Source organism: Orycteropus afer, unplaced genomic scaffold (genome assembly GCF_000298275.1).
Source record: "Orycteropus afer afer isolate SDZICR_OR568_19922 unplaced genomic scaffold, OryAfe1.0 scaffold00247, whole genome shotgun sequence".
NCBI classification, from domain to species: Eukaryota; Metazoa; Chordata; class Mammalia; order Tubulidentata; family Orycteropodidae; genus Orycteropus; species Orycteropus afer.
In genome coordinates, this window is record NW_006921834.1 from 3,876,224 (window position 1) to 3,902,806 (window position 26,583).

Consider the following 26,583-nt stretch of genomic DNA (forward strand, 5'->3'; position numbering starts at 1 on the left):
AAGTGGCTGAGTGTTTTTTAAATTTATATAAGAAAACTCTGATTTCATTAAAAAAGGAAAAGAAATCAAATTGGCCCCTAGTTCCAGAACTCTCCAAGGGAGTGGATCCAGGCTGTGATTCATAGGCTTGGAGCTGGCTGGCTACTCTAAAAGGATTACTTGGGGCCTGGGGTGGGGAGGATCCACTTCTGATATAATAGGCACACCCTTCTTATACCTCCTTTGAGTTGGATTCTGGTCAGCTTTCTGTGTTCAGGCAAAGTATGGAGACACAGATTGCATTACTTGCCCCTTTAGAGGCCTCACATTCTCCTGCTTCCCCTAAATAAATTGTGTCTCCAAACCAAAACCAACTGAAATCATTTCTCACATCTTAAAGATCCAACTGTGGGTTTGCAACATTTTACCTCAGTTTATTTGGTTCATCTGCTCAGATGCCCACTGCCCAAACCAAGTCCCACCCTTGGTTTGGCTCAGACTTTTAGTTCCCAAGTAAATATCATATTTGCAAGGTCCCTTCCCTTTCACCAAGGCCCTCTCCTCTGGATCCAGTCCTCTTAGTTCCAGAAAATTCTTTCCAACACTTCTGAAGATTCCCTACCTTGTTGCTAGTATCCAAAAGGATATAACAAAGAAGGGTTTATTTATGTGTGTGTGTGTGTGTATATCTATATTCATTTCTATCTATCTACATACAAATATCTCTAAAAATATATAACAAAGAAGTGTGGTGGCTCTGTGTGATTTTGGTTTAGCTCACTGTTGGGACTCAGGCATTAGGTTCTAAGACCAGAGGACCTCAACCAAGGCATATCCACTACCATGTCCTGGGTGGATGGTCAGGGTTTAGTGAGACAACTGCCTAGGGAAAGATTTGAGGGTACTGTGACCCCTTCTATGACCGTTGTTGTTGTTGTTGTTATTTGCCGTCGAGTCGGCCCCGACTCATAGCGACCCCTCCTTGGGTTTCCGAGGCAGTATCACTACGGAAGTAGGATTGCCCAACCTTCCTTCCGAGGAGTGGCTGGTGGGTTTGAACCGCCAGCCTTCTGGTTAGCAGTCAAGTGCCTTAGGCACTATGCTACCAGAGACCGTTAGGACATGGCAATAGTCAGCTTTGTTGTTGTTGGTTGTTATGTGCCGTTGAGTCAGACCTGACTCATAGCGACCCCTCCTTGGGTTTCTGAGGCAGTATCACTACAGAAGCAGGATTGCCCAACCTTCCTTCCGAGGAGTGGCTAGTGGGTTTGAACCGCCAGCCGTCTGGTTAGCAGTCAAGTGCCTTAGCCACTATGCTACCAGAGCTCCCAGGGTAAATGGAAGGAATAGACTGAGGGGGAGAAGGCTTTTTAGCGCTTGCTCTAGCTTTTTGCTGTGTTGAAGATAGCGCCTGAACACTCATCTCTTTATTCCATGGGGAGGAGGATGGGAGTGGAAAACTGTGGCCATGAGGGTCTTGTTGGTGGTGATTTCCTGGTTGGCTTTGGGTCAGGGTAAAATTGTTCTGCATCTGTAGTGTGTTTTGCTTGAAATGTTGTAGACTTGATCTACAAGAAATGAACGAAAAAAACCAAACTCACTGCCGTCGAGTCGATTTGACTCAGAGTGACCCCTCCTTGGGTTTCTGAGGCGGTATCACTACGGAAGTAGATTGCCCAATCTTCCTTCTGAGGAATGGTTAGCAGTCAAATGCCTTAGGCACTATGCCACCAGAGCTCCCACAAGAAATGAAAGAGAAGGCCAACAAGAAGCAGCACAAGCTAGGAAGAACTTTTCTAGGGAAAGAGTTTTGATTGCCATTTGCCATTCATCCATCCACTATGGCAGGAGGTATGCTTTATTCATCTTGATATTCCAGGGCCACTGTGCTTGCCATATAGTAGATGTTAAACAGATGTTTATTGAATGAATGAACAAATGTTTCTTGAATGCCTACTCTGTGCTAAGCAATGGAGAATTCAAATACAAATAAGAGACTTTGCTTTGAAGGAGTTTTCAATCCAGTTTACAATGTTTAGAGAAAAATATGCACATAAATAATTTGATAGCCAGATAAACAGATACACGCTCTTGGGAGTTATAAACAAAAGCTGTGGGAGTCCAGAGAAGGGTGAAATTACTCCCAGTTTTTTTCTTTTTTTGTGTGTGTGTGTGTAGATTGCTTGGTAATCACAGAAAGCTTCATGTGGGAGGTGGTATTTAAGTGAAGTCTTGAAGGTAGGACCTGAGATCTAGAAAGGGAGAAGGACTCTGTCAGCTGAGTAGGACTCTATTCTTCTCCAAGAGGAAGTCCTTTCTTTTGTGAAGTCTCCTAGGATTGGTTTCACTCCATTGGATCACCCTGTTGCTCTGTGTTTCTTATGGCTTCCTTAGGCTGGATTCTCATTGCACTCCTTTCTGTGCAGTGTTCTGAGGGGCTGCAGCATCTCTCCCACCAGACTTGGAGCTCCTCCTCCTGTGAATATAGTAGTTTAGAATTCAGTGTGGAGCAATTGGTTCAGGCCAACAAACATCTGTCGAGCATCTACTCTGTATCATAATAGATACATGCTAGACCTTAGGGATATATGGGGAGGCAGATACATTAAATTCTGATTTTTCTTTACTTTTAGAACAGTGTTAAGAGCAGTGGTAGATATAAAAACTGGGGCTCTGGAAGCATAGGAAAGAAGCATTTACTTTTGCTTAAGGATTCAAGGAAGGCTCCTTGTAAGAGGTGATACGTGAGGTAAGTCTTAAAGCCTAAGAAGGAGTCAGCCAAATGAAAGGGGTGTGTATCTGGAGTGAGGATGAGGAGTACAGTGGTTTTCTTCTAGGCAACAAGAATGTCAGAGTAAAGGAGTGCCTGTGACACAGTGCAGTATGTGTACGAACCAAAAGCACTCTGCACCATTCAAGATTAAGACCAGGGACTGGTAGAAGAGGAGATTGGAGGGGTAGGTCAGGGCAAGGCTTTGGAGGACCATGGTTTGACCCATTATTCAATTGTTTGGGGCCCGTGTTTGTGTTCCAAGACTAGACAAGCTCAGAACAAGGCGTGACTGAGAGAACAAGCTCAGAATAAGACGGGGAGGCAACTCTGGGTCACCTGCTTTCAAGGTGTGGCCTTTTGGCTTATGATGTCTTTTGGAGTCATGTGTGGGAACTGCTAAATCTGTACCTCACCCCTTGTCTATGCTATACTTTGTAATTGCTTCTCCTTCTTTTCCACTCTTGCTTACTATAAGGAAATGTTTGCAGGGACTTAGAGGTTTGTTGTCACTCCTTTGTCAACAAAATCATCTTTTGTCTCCACAGTGATACTCATTCCTTCAGTATTTGTTGAGAACTTTCTGGGGGCTGTGAATTTAGTACTTCTAAATCTCCTTAGATCACTTAGCCAATAACCCACTGTCACTTTATTTCCTATCGTGATCACACACTCTGCTTTCAGTCCAATTGGATTTCCTCAAATTCTTTAGTGGAGAGACTGAGATCCGTGCTTTTCAAATAATTGCATAGAAAACAAATTTAAATCTTCTCATCACTTTCTCTTTCCCAGGTTGATTACTTAATGATATTTCCTCCTCCACTTTTATCTTTTATTTCAAACAAACTATTTATCAAATTCCTAAGACCTTTTGGGGATTCTACCCATTAAGACAAGAATGTGATGTCTCTTATTTACAAACATTAGGTTTGAGGAGGCACATCAGACAAATATGATTCAGCACAAATATAAGTTGATAGCAGTTATCATGCAGATGAATCTTAAATAAATAAGGCTTATTCAGGGCAAACTCAGCTTCCAATTTTATTGTCATGTTAAGTGTGTTTCCTATGCTTCCATTTACTCTTATACCCTCCTGGAAGATACCTAAGGAAGGGGAAGGGCTCACTGTATTTCCTCTTGGCCCCTCCAGTCTATTTTATGGGCAGCAGCCAGATAGATGCTTTTAGCAGTCAGATCTTGTCTCACCTTTGCTTAAAACCCCGCAATGGCTTCCATCTCGCCTAGAGTACAAACTGGCCTCATTCAGCATCTACAAGGCCCTGTGCCCAATCTGTCTCTCAGCAGCCTCAGACTCCATCTCTAATACCTCTTCCCCTCCCTCACTCTGGCCAGCTACTCGCTGGTCCTTTGCTGTTCCTCAAATATGCCCCACACTCCTGCCTCAGGGCCTTTGAACTTACTGCACCCTTTGCTTGAGGCACTCTACCTAGATGACAGAAAGGCTTACTCGTTCACTGTATTTGGAATTTTGCTCAGGGCTGCTTAAACCACCTTCAATGAAATAGTTCCCCTCCTCATACCCACCAAGGAACTCTGGTGGCATAGTGGTTAAAACATTAGGTTGCTAACCAAAAGGTGGGCCCTTTGAACCTTCCAGCCACTCTGCTAGAGAAAGTGAAACAATCCGCTTCTGCAAAGATTTATAGCTTTGGAAACCATATGGAGCAGTTTTACTCTGTCCTAGAGGATAGCTATGAGTCAGAATCCATTTGACAGCAGTGGGTTTGGCTTTTTAGTTTCCGTGTCCATGTTGTTGTTGTTGTTAAGTGCCATCGAGTCGTTTCCGACTCATAGCGACCCCATGCACAGCTGAACGAAACACTGCCTGATCCCGCGCCAGCCCCACAATCCATGCTATACTCGAGCCCATCATCGCAGCCACTGTATCAATCCATCTCCCTGAAGGCCTCCCCCTCTTTCGTCGACCCTCCACCCTACCAAGCATGACATCCTTCTCCAGGGAATGGTCCCTTCTTACAACATGACCAAAATAGGTGAGACGAAGTCTGGCCATTCTTGCTTCCAAGGAGCATTCTGGCTGCACTTCCTCCAGGACAGATCTGTTAGTTCTTTTAGCAGTCCATGGTACTTTCAGCATTCTTCGCCAGCACCACAACTCAAAAACATCAACTCTTCTTCGGTCTTCCCTATTCATTGTCCAGCTCTCACATGCATACCAGGTGACTGGAAATATCATGGCTTGTGTCAGGCGCACCTTAGTCCTCAAGGAGATATCCTTGCTCCTCAGCACTTGAAACAGTTCCTTCGCAGTTGACTTCCCCAATGCTACACGTCGTCTAATGTCCTGACTGCTGCTTCCTTTGGCATCAATTGTAGAACCAAGCAACGTGAATTCCTTGACAACCTCAATCTTCTCTCCATTTATTGTGATGCTGCTCATTGGTCCAGTTGTGAGGATTTTTGTTTTCTTTATGTTGAGATGTAATCCATACTGCAGGCTGTATTCTTCAACCTTCATCAGTAGGTGCCTTAAGTCATCCTCACTTTCAGCAAGCAAAGTTGTATCCTCTGCATATCTCAGGTTGTTAATGATTCTTCCTCCAATCCTGATACCACGTTTTTCTTCATATAGTCCAGCTTCTCAGATTATTTGCTCAGCATATAGATTGAATAAGTGTGGAGAAAGAATACAACCCTGACACACTCCCTTCTTGATTTTAAACCATGTAGTGTCCCCTTGTTCTGTTAGAATGACAGCCTCCTGGTCAAGGTACAGATTCCTCATGAGTACAATCAAGTGCTCAGGGATTCCCATTCTTCTCAATGTTATCCATAATTTGTCATGATCCACACAATCAAATGCCTTTGGATAGTCAATAAAACACAAGTAAACATCTTTCTTGTATTCTTTGCCTTGAGCCGAGATCCATCTGACAACAGCTATGATATCCCTTGTTCCACGTCCTCTTCTGAATCCGGCTTGAACCTCTGGAAGTTCTCTATCAATATACTGCTGCAAACGTTTCTGAATTATCTTCAGTAAGATCTTACTTGCATGTGATATTAATGATATTGTTCTATAATTTCTACATTCTGTGGGATCACCTTTCTTTGGAATGGGCACAAATATGGATCTCTTCCAGTCAGTTGGCCAGGTGGCTGTCCTCCAAATCTCTTGGCATAACTGAGTGAGTGCCTCCAATGGGGCATCTGTTTGTTGAAATATCTCAATCGGTATGCCATCAATTCCCGTGTCCATACTCCTCCCATTTTCCTGTTGCCTTTCTTTCATAGCACTTTTTACTGCCTGATATATGGTTGTTATGAGTCAGATTCGACTCGACAGCAGTGAGTTTGCTTTTTTATTTACATATATTTACTTGTTTATTGTCTTCTCACTGGAATGTGAGCTGTACAAGAGCAGGGACTTCACCTATTTTATTCACTGGTACATTCTCGGTGCCTAGAACAGTGCTTGGTAAATAGTAAGAGCTTAGTAAGTATTCATTGCATGAATGGAGAGAGGCAGGGCAGGCTGAGCAGTGCTAGTGTTTTGCATCTGTGGAAGAAGACTGACATTAATTCAAGAGTATGATGAAGAAAATGGGGAAGTTCAGTTGTCATAGGAGAAATGAGTTCATTAGATTAACTCGTGATTTTTCCAGAGCACCGGAAGAGGCCCTAGTCTCATATCAGGCCTGAAGCACATTCCAAAGTGATACAAAATAAAGAGTGTTGTTGTTATGTGCCGCCGAGTCGGACCCGACTCATAGCTACCCCTCCTTGGGTTTCCGAGGCGGTATCACTACGGAAGTAGATTGCCCCATCTTCCTTCCGAGGAGTGGCTGGTGGGTTTGAACCGCCAGCCTTCTGGTTAGCAGTCAAGTGCCTTAGGCACTATGCTACCAGAGCTCAAATAAAGAGTAGTAGCTAAGATTTACTGAATACTAACTCTGGTGGCATGGTAGATAAGGCATTTGACTGCTAATCAGGTCAGTGGTTCAAAACGCACCAGCCACTTTGAAGAAGGAAGACTGGGCAATCTACTTCTGTAAAGATTTACCGACTAAGAAACACAATTAGGGGTCTCTATGAGTCGGAATTGACTCGATGGCAGTGAGGCTTTTTTTTTTTTTCCTTTTAAATATGTCTATGAGCTGTTTTTAGTGTTCACCATACATTATGACATTCAATTCTTACAACAGCCATGAAAGATTCATCTATTATTTCCATTTTACAGATGAGGGAATTTAGGCTTGGGAAGGTTTAGTAACTTGTCCAAAAGCATATAGTAAGCAAGAGGCAAACCCAGGAGTGTCTGACTTCAAAGCCCATGTTTAATCCTTCCTAGGGAGCTCTAGTGGTGTAGCACCTGAGGCATTTGACTGCTAACCAGAAGGCTGGCAGTTCAAACCCACTAACCATTCCTCAGTAGGAAGATTGGGCAAGCTACTTCTGAGGAGACACCACCTTGGAAACCCAAGGAGGGGTCACTCTGAGTTGTGTCAACTCAGCAGCCGTGAGTTTGGTTTTTTTTTTTTTTTTGGTTTAGGCATGGTTGATATGAACCAACAATTAAAGAAGGGACTAGAAGCTTACCTGCATTGAAAGCAGCAGTGTCTACGTCACAGATGGTGAGGGTTCTCATACTGGTTTTGGTGAACATTAAATGACTTCTGAGTATTATATCTTAAATGTTGTTGTTTGCTGTTGAACTGACTCCAACTCATAGCAATGCCATATGAGAGAGTAAAAATACCCCATAAGGTTTCCTACGCTGTAGGCTTTATGGCAGTAGATCACCAGGTCTTTTCTCCCATGGAGTCACTTGTAGATTTGAACTGCTGACCTTTTGGTTAGCAGATGAGTACTTAACCATTGCACTACTGGGGGTCCTTTTAGGCACCACAGTTTTAAGAGGTGCATGAATGAAGTGGAATAGTTTCAGAGAAGAGTCCTGAAAACCATGTGTACTAAGGACTGGGGGAAGTAACTGGGTGTATTTTGTTGTTGTTAGCTGCTATAGAGTCAGTCCCTGACTCTTGGTGACCCCCTGTACAAAGGAATGAAATGATGCTTGGTCTTGTGCCATCCTCAAGATCAGTTGTGGATTGGATCCTTGTGATCCACAGGGTTTTCCTCGCTGATTTTCAGGAGTAGATTGCCAAGCCTTTCTCTCCAGTCTGCTTTACTCTGGAAACTTTTCTGAAACCTGCTCAGTATCATAGCAACACATAAGACTCCACTGACAAGCAGGAGGTGGCTGTGTATGAGGTGCATTGGCTTGGGAGAGAACCTGAGTGTCCTGCATGGAAGGTGACAATTCTACCATTTAGCCACCAATGCTTCTGAGTATATTTAACCTGAGAAAAGTTTCTTGGAATTCAACAGTACTTTCTGTCCTGGAAGAGTTATCATACAGAAGCCAATGAAGCTGGTGAGCATTACTCTGGAAGACCAGCTGAGAGCAAATTCATTTCAGTTCAATTCACATCCATTGAAGGCCTGTCAGGCCAGATACTGAGTGGTACCAAAGCAAGAAAGATAAATAGGCACAAGCACTCAGAGGGTTACAGTGGAGAATCTCAGCTTCACATCGCAAGCCCTTTCCAGTGGACAAAGCTGTCTATCAGTGGAGGAGGCTGATTGGCATGAGTTTGAGACCTGGGGCTGAAAGGTCCCCATTTAGGTGGCTGTTGTGTTATTGCAAAGGTTCTGAGGATCCATTGGGCACAAATGTCTGCAGAGTGAATAAACAGTATGTCTTTCACATACATGTATTATCATTTTCCAAATGTATGCTATTGCAAAATCAAATTTAATTAAAAATATTGCTGAATTCATAGTAAAAATCTCCATGTTCCCAAAGGAAACTAAAAGTATAAATTCTGACATGTATGAGGGTCAACACAACTTTTTGATGTTAAAAGGAGCCTCTAGACTCACAGAGCTATGGGCACCATGGCAACGGTGGATAGGTGAGTGAGATCTCTGTCAACCTCTAGTTCACTGATCCTAAGAAAAGGAGTCAGGAGTTCCTAGGCTGTGCAAATGGTTATGTGCTGGACTACTAACTGAAAGGTTGGTGGTTCAAACCCATCTAGAGATGCCTCAGAAGAAAGTGCTGGCTATCTGTGTCCAAAGGTCACAGTTGAAAATCCTATGCACTTCTACTCTGATACACATGGGGTCATCATAAGTTAAAACTAGCACAACAGCAAATTTTCTTTTTTCAAGAAGAGTCTGGCTTCCACTGGTGCAGAAGTCATTGTAGCTAGATTCAGGAAGACCTTTGTCAAGTCAGGGTGGTGTCTTGCTGGCCCGGGCAAGTCAGAAGATTTGATAAATTGCCTCCCCTGGGGATCCTGAAGAGTAGGAGAGGCCAGATGGGTGTTTGCCTCGAGGTGGAGGACTGGACTGGATAACCTGGTGGCTGGTAGCATCCAATGAGACCTTGGTTTTATACATGGCAATTCAATGACTCATTGTTTTCTCCAGGGAGAAAGTGCTCAGGATATTTAGGAAATAAGCTTCAAATAATCCAGGTGTTGGGGGTAAGTCTAAGCCAACTCAGTTTTTTCGAAATATTTATTGGGTCTCCCAGGTTTAGAGGGCTGGGCCCAACCATCAAGAATTTGAACTGCCTTCCCTTCCACTCTCATGATGCTCTAATCAGAATTGACATTCTAGTCTCACTAATAGACTCCCTAGTCCTTGCCTTGTTGTCTGTCCCTCCATGGACCAGGCCATGTCTTCTCTGTTACTCTGACCTCAGAATAAGTATAAGTTATGCCTTTCTTTCTATTCTTCTCATTGTCTCCTGGGAAGGCCTAGACTTAGAAATAGCTGATGACAATGCTGGTCATGACTTTGCTTCTCAAAATTTCTCCCCCAGGTTAATTTCCTTCACAGGAATGATAAACATGGCTCAGAAATTGTGGGTTCTGACAATGGCTGGTATTCTCCCTGGTGGAAGCAGTAAGGTACCCTGATTCACTATGGGTTCAATAATTTCTACAGACCTCTTGTTCTGGACTCCAGGCTACACACAGGACCAGGATGTAGCCTTATTTTTGTCTGGCACAAAAACCAGGCCCTCCATTCTGTTCTTACTTTTCCTGGAGGTTTCATTCACAATCCCTCTCCAGGCCTATCTCATCACTGTACTAGTCAGGCCTCATATTTGCAAAGCTAAGAATCAATTCTGCCTAATGTAAACTGAAAATAGTTTACTAAGGGACACTGTTGCCAATGCAGTGTGAGCTCTGCAGTTTGGAACCATACCCAGACACACTGGGGCTGCTCTGGTGAAAATATTGTAATCACTGCTGCTTGTACTCATGATGTTTGGGGCTGGATGGCAGGACTCCACCACTGCCCTTGAAGAGCCAGATGTTTTCATCACTGTGTTCTCCAGAATGATCAATTCCTTTGCATTAGATTGTCTTCTTCAGAATCTAGCAATTCCTTTGCCTTAAATTGTCTTCTTCAGAATCTAGGTCTCATGGGGGTCCATTTCATTGGAAGCCTCTAGGTTACAGTCTTGGGCTCTAGCTGCAGAGGAATCTGGGAATATGCTTTCTGGATTTTACCCAAGAAAGATGGGGATCACAATACAGAATATTACCAAAATATAGGAAAAGTGTTCAAAGATGTTGTTGTTGTTATGTGCCTTTGAGTCGGCCCCAACTCATAGTGACCCCTCCGTGGGTTTCTGAGGTGGTATCACTATGGAAGTAGATTGCCCAATCTTCCTTCCGAGGAGTGACTGGTGGTTCAAAGATGTTGGGTAGCCACAAATGACAAGTGTCCACTACTATCTCTACTCTCTGAACCCAACCATGCTTATTTTCAATGATGAGCCTTGGCTCATGGCCATCTGGGCTGGATTGCATTTCCCTCTACCTGTCCACATCCTGCTTTCCTTAAAAGGTTCAGCTCATGTCTCTTCATGAAGCCTGTCTATATGATTCCACCTTTTCATTGTTTTTTTATCCTTCGTACTCTTACAACACCTATAATAACTAAGTACTGCTTAGTTATTATATATATTATATTTTATATTATATTATATAAGTATATATAATAACTAAGTAGCACTTAGTTATTATAACTAAGTAGCACTTAGTTATTATATATTACATTGTATTAACATATATTATATTTTGGAAGAAAGGCCTGGTCATCTACTTTAAAAAAAAACAGCCATTGTCACAACATGAAAAATGTCATCAATGTCCCTGAGTTGTAAATGTAGAAGTTGTTATGTTGGTGACTATCTTGTTGCATATGTTTTCATCACAACAGAAGTTTAAAAAAAAATATCAGCCATTGGCAACCCTGTGGAGCACAGTTTTACTCTAACACACTTGGGTCACCATGAGTCAGCATCAACTTGACAGCAATTGGTACTGGTATATATTATACCATCTCATACCATATTAAGTCATATCATATTATAGATAAATATGTATTGTTGTTGTTGTTGTTATGTGCCATCAAGTCGGACCCGACTCATAGCGACCCCTCCTTGGGTTCCAAGGCAGTAACACTGCAGAAGTAGATTGCTCCATCTTCCTTCCGAGGAGTGGCTGGTGGGTTTGAACCGCCAGCCTTCTGGTTAGCAGTCAAGTGCTTTAGGCACTACACTACCAGAGCTCCCTATAAATATATATAGTAACTAAATAACATTTAGTTTTACATGGTCCTGTATTATTTGTCTTGACTAGATTGCAAGCTCCTCGAAAATAACTCTGCTTTTCTTAACTATTCAGCAACTGATAGAGTCAGTGCTCAGTAAACACTCCTATTGTGTGTTCACTGATTTCTCTTGGTTGGGCTGGAAGCTGAGGCCAGCTCCTCTTCACCCCAGTTGTAGAGTTGCTATTATTTTTGTAGCTTTAACCCCAAGCTGTGCTTACATTCTCCATGGAGCTTCACTGGATTATTTGCAAACATCATCATTTTATTGGATGGATTCACTGATTTGCAAATAAAAAAATGTTCAAAATAATTGTGAACATTGGCTGGACATTTACAATATGCTGGGTACTTTATAGGTATGACAAAGACTCTATGAGAGAGGTACCATTAACAATCAACATTATGCATAAGGAAATTGAGGCACGAAGAGGTTATATTACTTGATCATGGATATGCAATGACAAAGCTAAGATTCAAAAACTAGGTCTGCCTGTCTCCAAGGTCCATCCTCCTACATATTAAAAGAAAAATATGAGAGTGAAAGCTGGAGAATAAAAAATAAGACTGAATAAGGTTTAATGCTTTTGAGTTGTGGTATTGGTGAAAAACACTGAAAAGTACCATGGACTGCCAGAAGAACTAACAAATATGTCCTGAAAGAAGTACAGCCAGAAAGCTCCTTGGAAGTGAGAATGGTGAGACTTCATCTCACCTACTTTGGTTATGTTGTCAGAAGGAACCATTCCCTGGAGAAGGATATCATGCTTGGTAAAGTGGAAGGTCAATGAAAAAGGGGAAGGCCCTTGAAAAGATGGATTGACACAGTGGCTGCAACTATTTGCCAGGATAGAGGAAGGATTGTGGGGCTGGCACAGGGCTGAGCAGTGTTTCAGACTGTTGTACATAGGGTAGCTATGAGTCAGAGATAACTCGACAGCACCCAACACCACCACCACCAACAACAATTTTTGTACTACTTATCTTGTTGAGGCATTTGTTTGTTTATATAATTCATCTGGGGAGTCTCCACAGATTCTGGAGTAAGGTTGGCTGTAATCTTTACAGAAGCTGCTCTCCAGGCATGGACTTTCTGCAGTGGCATTGGGTGTGTTTGAACAGGAACCTTGAGATCACTAGCTGAGGTCAGACTATGCCACCCAAGGACCTTGTGTTACTTGTCTTGAAATACAGAAAATTCATTCATTCAGCTATGTTCCTATGAGATCCAGAGGATAGGGGTGATTGACCATCTTTGATGGTTAATGAGGCTGCAACACAGAGAATTTAAGCAGTGTTGGTCATGATTAGTCATGAGGAGGGTCTGGTCCAGCCCTAGTTTGGTTAACTCCCCAAGCTCTGGCTTTTCTGAGGGACCAAAGAGAAGGCAGATATCTGTGTGTGACTACCCCTGGGCCTGGGCTAATTTCACATTCCACTTAGGCTTGGATAGCAGTGGTAGAAGATTAGGGATAGAAGTTAGAAATGCTAGAAAGAAGATCCCAATACTGGGCAGGGGGCAGATTGTGTGACTTCAAATGGCTAGTCAACTTCCAACATTTTTCCATTGAAAAATGCATGTACATTTTCCTAAATTTGAAGCCCAAATTTGAGAAGCCTAGATTCTTCCTATAAAGATGATCTCAATTAGTTTGATCTACCTCATGTAGTGGGATTTGAAATAGTTTTCCATTTTTTCTGGATGTAATCCAGCAAAAGGGCTTAATTGATGGATTGATTGAACCAACCAACAAATCATCCTTTGTGAGCACCTATTTGTTACTGCCAAAGCACTGTCCCAAGAACCAAGAGATGAAATATGTTAACCAGACAAGACTATAAGCTCCAAGAGAGTTTATAGTTTAATCCTGGGAGAGGGAGGAGATGTTGCATAGCTTGGGGGTGATATATGGGGGAGAGAAAAAATGAAAAAGCCAGGTCACTGAAGAAGATTTCACTTTGTTAGCACTTGAGCCCCTCACCAGCCCTGCCTAATGAACTTGAAGAAACACTTCTCCTTTCTTCCTTTCCCCTGATTCTGAGGAGTCTCCTTTCATGGCCACATAGGCTGCAGTCTTGGCAGAGTTTAACATGCAGCAGACAGAATGAAAAAAGACTTGTCCTGTAGATAAACAACTAACAAGGCAGCCTCCAAAGCTGTTCAGGAAAGCTTTCTTCTTGGATAAAGCTAGCCCAGTCCCTTAGTCTCTGAAAAATGCCAGGCAGGCTGACTCTCATGCTTTTGGAAACGGATGTGTTCAGCAGTCTGCTGGCTCTGCCAGCTCTGGTCTCCTGGTGTGGAGGCATCTGGAGACCTGAGGCCACAGACTTCCTGGAGCACACCCACTCCATCAAAGACTGGGTCTCCGTCCCTAGGGTCTCTATGTGTCCTATTTATGATTGAATCTCTGCTGCCTCACACACTGGTATCTGTTAAAATGTGTTAGGTCATTTGTACATATTTATTGAATCTGTTGTTGAATTGATGTTTGAGTTTCCTGTTCCCTGGGACTTGGATGAAAAGCCAATGTGTGGGGAGCAAAAACAGAAGACTTAGAGAAGCTGCAAGGTGTGTCACTGCATCGTTTCTCTGCTTTTTCAGAACAAGCACACATTAAGCAAGTTGAATTGTGCTAATATCTTATCAAAGTGAATGGGTGCTAACATCCCTTTAGATAGAGGTAGAACCCAGCAGGCAGATTTATGATAGCTCTGGGGTTTCTGGGGTAGGAGAAGTCATCACTTTGTCCCCAAGCCAAATACAGAGCCTAGCACATAGTGAGTACTCCACAGCCATGTGCTGACTGTGGAATGAATTGTATCAGCCCTTTTCCTTCTTACTTGTGGCATTCATTGAGATTGCCTGTGAGTCTTTGGGGAGCTTTACTGTCTCTGCCACCCAGACAGTCAGAACGTTTGCCATACCACCTTCCAGCTCTGGCAGGGCCCTGGGGCAGTTAACAGGCAGACAGATGGTGGCTGAGCACCTGACACGGATGAGCGAGCCGTGAGCCTCCTGGGTCCTGTCAGACAAAGCTAAGAGATGGCCATGCCCAAGCATGGGGCAACGCCAGGCACCACCCCCTGACAGGGAAGGCTGCCACCTTAGCACTTTTACCATTTCAGATTATTTTCAAGGTGTGTTTGGTAGCCTGGAATAAACTATTGCCTTGAAGGCAAACCCAACCCATGAATATTTAGGATTAATTATCTCTCCTTCACTTGAGTCCAACAGCCTCCTCAGATGTATATAAAGGGATTTGTTCTGCAGAGATCTTTAGTTCCTTTCACTCTTCCTCTGACTTCTGTGTCCTACTTAATTCTCACACTTTTCTCTTCACCAAGCTCTCTCACCATGAACAGACAAGTCTGCAAGACATCTGGTGGTGGGAACCAGGGCTTCTCTGGTCGCTCTGCTGTGGTTTCTGGTAGCAGCAGGATGAGCTGTGTGGCCCGCTCTGGGGGAGCCAGCGGAGGGGCCTGTGGGTTCCAGAGTGGAGCAGGCGGCTTTGGCAGCCGCAGCCTCTACAACCTGGGTGGCAATAAGAGCATCTCCATCAGTGTGGCAGCTGGTGGTTCGCGGGCTGGTGGCTTTGGTGGACGTAGCATCTGTGGGGGTGGCTATGGAAGTGGCTTTGGGGGTGGCTATGGAGGTGGCTTTGGTGGTGGTTTTGGTGGTGGCAGAGGAGTAGGAGGTGGCTTTGGAGGAGCTGGTGGTTTTGGAGGAGCTGGTGGCTTTGGAGGAGCTGGTGGTTTTGGAGGAGCTGGTGGTTTTGGAGGAGCTGGTGGTTTTGGTGGCCCTGGTGGCTTTGGTGGTCCTGGTGGCTTTCCTGGAGGAATCCAAGAAGTGACTGTCAACCAGAGCCTCCTGAAGCCCCTCAATGTGGAAATCGATCCCCAGATTGGGCAAGTAAAGGCCCAGGAGCGGGAGCAGATCAAGACCCTCAACAACAAGTTTGCTTCCTTCATTGACAAGGTAATGAAGGTTCTGACTGCACTCCTATTTCTAGGCTGTGACTTTGAGTTTGACATTTTGACATGGTATTTAAGATCAGTCCTACAGGGGCAAAGTTAGAGGGGGAGTGGTTATGTAGAACTTTAGGGTTGGGGAAGATATTCAGGGTTGATGAAATTGTCCACATGTACAAGTGAGTGGGAGAGTTAGGGGTGGAAAGATAGTGGCCCCCTCTTTGGATATGAGCATCCTCGAGTCCTGGGTGTCAGAATGTCTGCTTGGGTCTCCCATCCATTGGTTTACCCAGGTCTGGGCTGGCAGAGCTCACATCCCTGAGCTGAGCTGAGGCCAGGGACACAAGGGCCATAGCCACTGGGTCAAACATGAACTTTTCAAACATGAGCTACTCCCTACAGTTTTCCAGGTGGTCCTTTCCTCTACATGTTTCTGTGTCAGGCAAAAGAAGCCAAAGTCTCAAGAGGGGATTAAAGAGGCTTAAGTAGAACTTTAGTTCCAAGGGTTTGTAGAGAAGTCGGCAACTCACTTTGTACTGTTTACTAACCTCCTCAGGAGATGAGTGTTTTGTGCAAGGACAAGTCATTGCACTGTGTCCTCTGAAGCTCAAGAGAATGTTGTCATGCTGATTATGGCATTTCGATCAGTATCAGTTGCTAGTGATTCCCATCCTTTGAAGGGCTGGAGTTGCAGTGGAGTCTTAGATGGGAATGCCACTGCTGAAGTTTATGCACCTTTTTGCAGAATGCACTAAACTATTGGCAGTCTGAAAGAAGACTGAAGGGTTATTTTTATAATTCTCCCCCTTCCAGGCAGAGGCTGCTTCCAGTTACCCTGCCCATCTTTCTTCCCTTTGCAACTTTCCAAACCATGCTGCATCCTTAGTGCTTTAAGTGATGCAAGTGTCTGATCAGTCTGATCATAATCTCTCTAGCTACAGTAGGAGCCCATCTCCACATCCTTCTGAATATGCCTTTGTGCTGGAGGACAAGGAGCTACAGACACCCAGTTCTATCTGAGCTAAAACCCTTTTCCTCCTCTATTACAAGCAGTGTCTGATGTTGCTTCTCCCAATGCATTGTAGGTGCGGTTCCTGGAGCAACAGAACAAGGTCCTGGAGACCAAGTGGAACCTCCTTCAGCAGCAGGGCACAAATTCCATCACTGGTACCAACAACCTTGAGCCCCTTTTTGAGAGCTACATCAACTCCCTGAAGAGCTACCTGGACAACATCCTTGGGGAGAGAGGCCGCTTAGACTCAGAGCTAAGGAACATGCAGGACCTGGTGGAGGACTTCAAAAGGAAGTGAGTGCTGGGACAGGAGTGGGAAGATGTCATGGAACACCTAGTCTCAGAGTCCTGGTTTTCACTGCCTTCCTGCTAACCTCTGGGCAGTGATATTGCCTAGCCCATTTTCCTCTCCTTGTCTTCATGGAGGATAGCTTGGTTAATTAAGTTTCTTCTTGCCTCCCTTCTCCAAGAATAATCCTTTATAAATAAAATTGTAGTAAGAGATATGAGTTTAGAGTTGTGGAGGCACTTCCTCATGACCCAGATTGGGATGAGGGGAGGGAAATCCTGGTTCTAGGATTTGAGGCTTCTGGGACAACATATGGCAGGGTGACCAGCTGTCCTGAGACTAAGGAACTTCCCATGGCACAAGACTTTCAGTGCTCAAACAAGGACTATTTGCCTGAGAAACTGGATGGTTGATCACTCTAACTAATAGGGAGATAGTTAAGAGAATGTATTCATCTATAGAGGGATGGAAGAGATGAAAGTCCAGGGTTTCAAAGAACAGTGATATTTATGGTCACCTAAAAATCCAAACTCAGCTATTTCTTTTTACTCTCATAGATATGAGGAGGAAATCAATAAACGTACAGCTGCTGAGAATGACTTTGTAACCCTGAAGAAGGTAATGGTTGTGTGTGAGGTTTCTGGGGTTTGTAGTCATAGGCTTTCAGCTGGGTTGGGGAATCTCCTCTTACTCCACTGCCACAGAGCTGCCAACTTCAGGCAGTAGGAGGAACAAACACAAACCAAGTGCTTCTAGTCTGGAAAGATTCTTAAAAGAGTCAGTTCATTCATCTTTGGGTTTTGAGTAGGACTGAACTTAAATCATCCCAATCAGATGAGAATGACTCACGTGGAGTCCAGTTTTGCATAGTCTTCCCTGACTCTTGCTGCACTAGTTTGTTGTTCAGTCACCAGTGGAATAAGATCTCTATGCTTCTGTCTTTCTCTTAGGATGTGGACACTGCTTACATGAGCAAAGTGGAGCTTCAGGCCAAGGTGGATGCCCTGACAGATGAGATCAACTTCCTGAGGACCCTTTATGATGCGGTGAGGATGTTTCCTACTTTGGCACTAACAGGGAGAGGGGCAGAGGGTGAGGTGCTTTCAGATTTGAGGCTGGGGTATTTTGGTACCTAGGGACTCAGAACACTACCTAGGATGAGCCTAGAGACAAGGGCCTCTGATGGGGATCCCACAGAATGGGCTACAGATATGGAGTTCTCTGAGTGATTGGGGGGCAGGTGGGGCAGATGGCACATTCAAAGCTAAGAATAAGTAAATGAGATTGTTGGTCAGGGATCTCTCAGGCCTCCGTGTGCTTGTTGCAGAGGCCCTGAGAATGAACAGACCCTGTCTGTGTTGGCAGGAGCTGTCCCAGATGCAGAGCCATGTCAGTGACACATCTGTGGTGCTGTCCATGGACAACAACCGCTTTCTGGACCTGGATAGTATCATTGCTGAGGTTAAGGCCCAGTATGAGGACATCGCTCAAAGGAGCAAAGCTGAGGCTGAGGCCTTGTACCAGACCAAGGTATGTGCTAGGTACTTCTTAGAGGATCCATTTAGGGCCTCAGGAAGGCTTTGGCCTGTGGGACTGCTGGGTGGTGAGGTAAGTGGTCAGTGGGTGGGCCCCTCTTGATTTTATACTTTGGAGATATCCTTCTAACAATTGTCAAGTTACAAAATGTCTGACACCCCTGAGTGGAGGTGGTTCTCTTGTCCAATGCCAAGCCACATGGGATTGAGTCTAGCCAGGCTAAACCATGGTACCAAGTTTGCTCAGGGACTACTAGATAGGAGAATCTTCCCACATCAACCTGTGTATTCCCTTCCCTGCTGCCTTAGAGGTGTCCATGCTGAAACACAATTCAAGGTCATTTTAACACATGTTTATCAAGCACCTCAAGGTTTGGTGGGTGATGCTGGGAATATAAAAAAAAATCAGTAAATTTGCATTAAAACTTTATCTGCTCTTCTTCTCTCTAGTTGGGAGAGTTGCAGACCACAGCTGGCAGACATGGTGATGACCTAAAGAACACCAAAAGTGAGATCATGGAGCTCAACAGGATGATCCAGAGGCTGCGAGCAGAGATTGAGAACATCAAGAAGCAGGTGTGATGGTGATAGGTGCTGGTGCCTGGGAGGATTGGTGAGGAATAAGATCTTAGGTATCCTAGCCTAAAATGGACTCCCAGAGGTCATCTCAGAGAGCATCTGCCTTCAGGGTATTCAAGGATCATACTAGTCTAAAAAAATATCTCTATGGTTGGACACTAGATGGAGGAGCTAAAGGATGGGTGATATTGCCTGACTTTAAGAAGCTTGCGATGGAACAGTCCATTCTAAGATTCAGAGGCCCTGGGATGCTTTAATGGCTCATCTCTTTCCCTACCTCTCCTTCCTTAGAATGCTAACCTCCAGTCAGCCATTGCGGAAGCTGAGCAGCGTGGGGAGATGGCTCTCAAGGATGCCAATGCCAAGCTCCAAGACCTGCAGGCTGCCCTGCAGCAGGCTAAGGATGATCTAGCCCGGCTGCTGCGTGACTACCAGGAGCTCATGAATGTCAAGCTGGCCCTGGATGTGGAGATTGCCACCTACCGCAAGCTGCTGGAGGGCGAGGAATGCAGGTGGGCTTCCAATCCCATTTCCATATATGCTCTGGCCCAAGGTCAATACTGAGGGCCAGATAAATGACCAAGTAAATGGGGATAGAGAACTGAACATAGGAGGCCCTTACCTTCTATAGGGCTTGGAGAGAAGCAGGTGCCTTTACCAGCCCATTCCCCTCACAGGTGGCCAAAGTGCATCTGTGACCAGTGTTCACAAGTTCTCAATGTTATTGTTATAGCAGAGTGGAGAAAGAGTACTGACCCGTCAGGCTTTTGAATTCAGTTCTGGTTGCTATTCATCACCTTGAGCCATGAACTTTGTGATGGAGTACCATCTTTTCTTGTTTTCTCAAACAGGATGTCTGGAGAGTGTGAGAGTGCTGTGAGCATCTGTAAGTAGCCAAAGTTACCACAACAGTGGGAGTCTATCCTCAGATATCTGTGCTAATACAGGGCAGTAATAACTAATTAAAACAATTAGTTCTAAGGAAGTAGGAGGGCTTCCTGGAGGTGGATGAGGGGGATAACAAATTGGCTTTTGTAATTGTTCTGGGTTCAGGGCACTATGAATAGATCTAGACAGTGAATGCAGAATATCCAGTAGGGAGCCTGTTAATGGGAAGAGACATTCAGGCTGATCTCCAAGAGGGTGGTCAGAAGTTGATTATATGTAGAAGTAGCCACTGCATAATTCATAACGACTTAACCCAGGGAATGAATAATATATGACATGATCATTGGTACAAAGCTGCCTTGATCCTCTCCCAATTATCTTGGCACATGGGTCATTAATTGATTATAATTAATTATAATTGATTATAATACACATGGACACTGGAGCCCTGACAGATGTACTGTCCTCTCCCTCCTACAGCTGTGGTCAGCAACAGCAGTACGACTTCAGTCTCAGCTGGTGGTTATGGAGGCGGCTACGGAGGTGGCTTTGGCGTAGGAGGAGGCTCCGGCAGCTGCTTTGGCAGAGGAGGAGGCAGTGGATTCGGGGGCTGTAGTGGTTTTGGCGGGGGCAGCGGCTTTGGCTCTGGCTCTGGCTCTGGAGGTCGCTGTGGGGTCAGTGGCGGAGGCTTCAGCTCTAGCAGCAACCGGGGCGGCAGCAGCATCAAGTTCTCGCCCTCCCAGCGCAGCGGCAGATAAATAGCACCCCTTACATCTAGCCACCCTAAGCCTCCCCTCTTGGTCCACGTGTCCCTTCCCTACATCAGCCACACCCCAGAGCCTTCCACGCTCCCCTCCTCCCCTACAGGAGCGGCTCTGTGGGGTCAGAAGACTGGGGGCTTTTTACTCCTCCATCCAGACCCTGGCCATGCCCAGTCAAGGGAATTTCAGATTCTTTTCTCTCTGACTCCTGCCTTTGCCAGTGATTGTCCTGGGCTGGTGGTGGTGGTGGTGGGGGGGGGGTAGGGAGTGTCAGCTGGCTTCTGCTACCTTTGAGGTCCTCATCTCCCTGGATGGGATAGTCACCGGAATTCTGATGTATCTGATGTATATAACATGCAGTCCCCTCTGCCCATCTGTTCTGTCGCCAATAAAATGCATTGTATTTCACAGCAGGCCTCTGTGTTTTCTTGCCCCATTTTTCTCCCTACTGGACTGACTCCTCTGTCTTCTCCCCAGTTTTCCTTTCACGTCTCTCACATGGGTTGTGTGGTCCACAGATTGCTGGAGTATGTTTCTCTGAAACCAAGGCAGTTAGTCCTCATTGTCTATTGTCTAAATGGGCAAGGTCTTGTCCTTCCATTCTTCAAGGCTTGGGGATTGGGGCATACTCAGGAAGTTGAGTGGCCTCTCAGCTCTCAGGGGGGAAGGTTGGACTACATAGGCAACTATCTCCTCCCCATTTTCCTCATCTGGGGAGACCTAAGAGAACCTTGGATTGCTTAGGGTCGTGGGGACAGAAGGATTCTTTACCTGGTGGCTGTTCCTACTCTAGCTGACATCTTGAAAACTTCCCCAACAGGGTACACCTGGGAAAGTTGTGAGCTGCTAGAAACCAGGGAATGGAGGAATTTCCTGAGAGTCATTTCCAAGGCTGATCCATAGACTACTAATTCATCAAGAAAGAGTTCACACCCACCAAATCTTCCCTTCTTCAAGCTCATATAGAGGTTCTGAGAAGTCCCGTAGCAAAGGAAACCTGTTTGCTATATTTATCCCGCAATTCCCACAAAGGTCTCCTCCAAGTAAACAGCTAATGCCCCTCAGAAAACTTTCTGCACCTGAACATTATCTGAGTGAGCTCTGGGCCTCCAGCTTTGTGTATCAGCCATGGAAGAGCCTGATGTCCTGGCCCCAGGAAGCCCTGCTGATATTAACTGGCCATGGAGTGCTGTCCAAGAGCTGGAGCAGACTCAAGGAGTCGAGGAAGACTAAGGCTCAGAGACATGGAGTGTTTTGCTTGAGATTAGATGGTGTGTTAAGGCCTGAACTAGGAATGGACCTAATATTCTGAATCCAGAGCTCATTCCGTTCCCCTCTTAGGCATGCCACCCCCCCCCCCCCCCCGTCTGGGCACCCGAGACCACCACACAGGCTTTGGAATAGAAACACTTAGCCAGGCTACATCAGGTCAGGTCATGGAAGCAGTATTTATATCATAGGCCAAAGCCAAATTTATTTCAGGGATGTGTAAGAACAGTTAAACAAACAAAACAGCAACTGAAGATCCAAGAGATTCAGTAGGAAAATCTCATGTCCATACTTGGCAGAGCAATCAAGCTGCCAGTTCCTCTGTGATCACCTAGGAAGGCTGTTTGAATGAGGTCATAGTTAATAACTGTTGTCTTATTTTTGAGCAGGAAAGTATCTTTTCTCTGTGGAGAAAGAGTAGGGGTGATGATAGGCAGGGAGACTCAGTTCCTGACTTGGCTCAGAAATTAGCCCTATGGGAATGAGCCTGCTGATTTTGGGGCAGCTGTTTCACTCTGGATGAAAGCCCCAATAAATTATCTCCTTCCTTCATTCAACCAAAAGTCATTATGTGTTTGCTTTATGTCAGGCTGGCTAAATGTTGGAGATGCACTGGGTGGGGGGTGGTAAGGGAGGAGGAATGTTCAACCATGAGGCACGGTTTCCAGATGTGAGCAACTGGGTGGCTGGTAGTGCCACTTCCCACCTTTGGAAGGACAGAGGAGGGTGGGATGGGTCTGAGGAGGAACCTCAGGAGCTCTGCTTTCAAAAATCTGCTCTGTGCAGGAGACAGCTGACCGGCAATGTCAAGACTGCAGTTGGAGATGTGAATATGGATTCAGAAGGGAGGCCTATCAGTGTTGGAGGTTCACATTTGGACAACAGCATAAGGATGGTTAGGTTTTTTTTTTTTTTTTAATGCCATGGAAAATGATATCTTCAAGAGAGAGAGAAGAGAAGAGGGCCTAGGTTGAGCCTAAAGGAAGCCCATCATCTAGAGTCAGGGAGAGGAGGACAGCCAGACAATAGAGCCAAGTCCAAACTTCCCAAAATGCCTCCTTCTGAGAAGTCAAGTGGTTTCTAAATTAGCTCTATGGGAAGCTAGAGCAGACCAAGCCTTCCAAAGGATGCTGGTCTCAAGTCTCACATTCAGAAGTGGCCCATTTTCCTTTGCTGTTCCTATTTCATAGGACTTTACAACCTATGCCCACTGACCCTTGTTCTTCCTATGGGGGTTTATGGAATTCATAAGCCTTCTTAAAGGAGAGAGTAGCCAGAGAAGGCAGGTTCATGAGGGATGGGGGCATGGAGAAGGCTATTTCTTAGCGGTTTCATTGTCCCAGATGGATGGCCATGGCAGGTTACTTTGGTACCAGGACCTGAGACTGAAACTGTTACCTACACACTTGACTGTATAATCTTCTCAGCACAGCCCTGATCATTTCTAATTCAGGTTGAAAACACCTTCCAGGGAACTTTATCTGATTTTCAGTGCTCTTTCTCTTTCTTTTGCCACCATTTACACTTTGTGTGTGTATGTGTGTGTGTAATTCTACATTGATTTTTCAAGTGCTCTTGTCACTGGGGTTGGATTTACGTTCTTGTACTTGACTAGAATTTCGTTCTTTGAGTGGGGAACAGATTGGTGTTGAGTTGTCAGTTCTTTGCCTATCCTCTAAGGTAGGTCATTTGCTGATAATTATTATTAATAACATCCAGGGAGGGAAAGGGAAAGGAAGTTTCACAGAAGTTGAATAATCTCACCTTGATTCATATGCTTGGCATTTGGAGGTCAAATATTTCTTTTGTTCCATCTCCTAAGTTCCACATCTTTTGCTCTTTCTGTTCTAAGAGTTTGTTGACTCTCTGATTTACACTTTCTTTACAATTAAGGAGACCAAGATGTGTTTTGGATTTTAGGTTATTTCCTTCTATCTCCTTCTGGTATACAGGCATTCCAGTTGGCGTTGGATCAACTTTCACTCAACTGTGCTCCATAGGGCTTTCAATCATTGTTTTGTTTGGAAGTGGTTTTACCAGGCCCTTCTTCCAAGATGCCTGAGTGATTCAAAGCTCCAATATTTCAGTCAGTAGCCACGTGCTTTAATCGTTTGCATTACCCAGGACTCCAGGATATAAGCACAGACCAGAGCAAATATTAACAGTAATGGTGACACCACATTCACAAAAGGCTCAGTTAAGGAAAACAGGGGAACGTTTCCCATAAGAATCTGAAAGTAAGTCAGCATCTGCTTTCGAATAGTCCAGACTTGACTGCTGATGGTCAAGGTTTACATGTAAAGTTTTATGTATTGTGTAGGTTAAATCTCTATATGACTGTTCTCTGTGGTGCCTAGAGCTGGGTGTTAGCCAATCATCTGAAGTGTCAGCTTTGGGATTTTGGCCATACCTTCTCTCTGTCCTCTCAGCACTTTGGCCCAGGGTCACTCTCTCTCTACTGAGAAAGACCAGAATGGACATTTTATAATACATTTGGGATGCCTGAGAAAAACTCACTTAAGTTCTGAAAACAACGGGTCACCTATTTTATCTGTATCCCTCATAAGCCCCTCTTGCCTAAAAACTGCACATGTCACATCTCTGTTTTGCCTAAGACCAAGCTAATCAGAACTTCTAGGCCACGGTTAGTTCTCCTTGGGACCCAGTGGTACAGAGGGTAATGAGAGCAAGCTAGGACCTTTGGTATCCACATGTCATGACCAAAAGGTCACAGCTCTATCAACCCTTGGAGAAGATGGGGGACAGGAAAAGATGGCACAAAGCTGTGGTTCTTAGTGGGGGCAATTGTCTGGAGGCATTTTTGGTTATCACAACTGGGGGAGTGCTAGTGACATGTAGTGGGTAGAGGCCAGGGATGGTACTCAACATTTATAATGCACTATTGAGAAATGGTGAACCAAAGCAACAGGTCATCTTATCCACCCCTCTGCTTAGGCAAGGACCTTCAGCTAGAGCGCTAATATTACACCTGAGCTAAGTGTAGATCCTTCTGAATATAACTTTTTTTTAAAAGAAGTTTTTGTTTGTTGTAAAATAGAAATACAGTTTTACTCTGAGCAAAGCCATAGAAAACCACCCATGCTAGCAGTGTGGCCTTATTGGGTACTTACCAGATCATGCTAGTGACCCATGAGGGGCTTGTAGTCCTGGGATAAACCAGGCTGCTTTATGCTTCTGTGCCTTTGATGATCCGCACGCTTTGCCAGAATTGCCCATTCCATCTTCAAGCACCTGCCTAGCCCCTATTCATCCTTAGGCACCACCTCCTGAGCACTTTCCTTGGACCCCCATTTGGCACTGAATATCTGTCTTCTGTATTCCCATGTGACTTTGTTTTTTCTTTCCGTCTCTTGCCATATTATACCAAAATGACTAGTTTCAGTGTCTGTCCTGTTCTCCCCACTAGAATAGAAGCCATTGAGAGGGATGGATGTGCCGTATTCATTGTTGTGCCCCAATGCCCAGCACAGTGCCTGGCCCACAGTAGGCATTGTGAACTTCACTGAGCTAATAAAATGCTTGCAAAGGGTAAATTATTAGATGTAATTGCTGTCATGGCATTGTTAAAAACAACACAGTTAAACAACTTTTGATTGGCACTTACTGGTATAAGTCATATACTGGGCATTTTGCGTATGTCATCTCATTTAATCCTCACAACCCTCATAGGAGGCAGGTAGTAATTATCCTCATTTTCCAGATGAGGAAACTGGGGTTTAGAGAGTTAGAGTAATTTGTCCTATATCACACAGATGGGAAGTGGCAGATCTGGGCCTCAAGTCCAAAGTCTACGTGTATAAGCATAGTGCTATGTTGTTGAATGGGGCCTCCTGACCTCTTCTCAGTCTCCGGGGTGCCCTCTCTTGGACTAGCACTGAAATTTGGTGCTAAAAAACTCTCTTGAGTCTAGAGGAGCCTGAAGTGCTTGCATTAGCAGGAGAGGGTTCTATGACTGACATCCTGTAAGGATGGACAGGTCCACCTTCAACCCTGGCAAATTCTAATCTCCAGCCGGAGAGGTTAGCTGGGGAAATACCTTGAAAATGATGATGTTTCTTTTTGTTGCCAAAGAGAAATTAATGAGATTTTAAACTGTTCTCATTAATGTAAATTGATGTTTCAAGGCAGATTTTCCATCACATGCCATGGGTGTTTTCTTTAAATGTCAAGAAGGAGTTTCCTCTTTGGGATGGTGTAATTTGATTTGTTGAAGCCCACATAGAAAAAAATGATCCATGAATTTATGACAGGCATTAGAGCTGGATATGCAATTGCTGTCATGGCATTGTTAAAAATTTGTTTAACTGTGTTGTTTTTAACAATGCCATGCAACACAATGTAACCCCTGCTGTTGAGTCGGATCCTACTCAGAGTGACCCCTCCTTGGGTTTCCAAGGCAGTATCACTACGGAAGTAGATTGCCCAACCTTCCTTCCCAGGAGTGGCTGGTAGGTTTGAACTTCCAGCCTTCTGGTTAGCATTCAAATGCCTTAGGCACCACTCCATTAGAGCTCCTTAGAGCTGGACAGTCTGATTAAATTCTCAGTAAGTTAATCAACTTCGCTAAACCTCAGTGGTATTATCTATAAAACATGAATAAAAATTCTGACCTTGTAGAATTTTAATGATATTAGAAATGAGACTTGTAAAAAGCCTAATTCAGTGCCTGTATATGGCTGGCACTCAATCAATGGTAGCTATTTTTATATTCTTTTCAAAGATAGGCAGTAGGAAGCTTGTCTGTTACCAAACTACCTCTGGTAAAGATTTGAAAGAGGAAATTGTTTTCATTAAAACGTAGTCCCCACAATTCTGTGAAGTATGCA

The 26,583-nt window shown here is 44.6% G+C and overlaps 1 protein-coding gene across 1 annotated transcript; it reads left to right on the top strand.

Annotated features, from left to right (window-relative positions):
- Positions 1–14,789: 14,789 nt before the first annotated feature.
- KRT3 (keratin 3) lies at positions 14,790–20,464 on the top strand. The gene is made up of 9 exons (XM_042782140.1): positions 14,790–15,410; positions 16,489–16,709; positions 17,262–17,322; positions 17,655–17,750; positions 18,070–18,234; positions 18,690–18,815; positions 19,110–19,330; positions 19,670–19,704; positions 20,187–20,464. Exons 1-9 carry the CDS (start codon positions 14,790–14,792, stop codon positions 20,462–20,464), a joined length of 1,824 nt encoding a protein of 607 aa, XP_042638074.1.
- Positions 20,465–26,583: the final 6,119 nt, after the last annotated feature.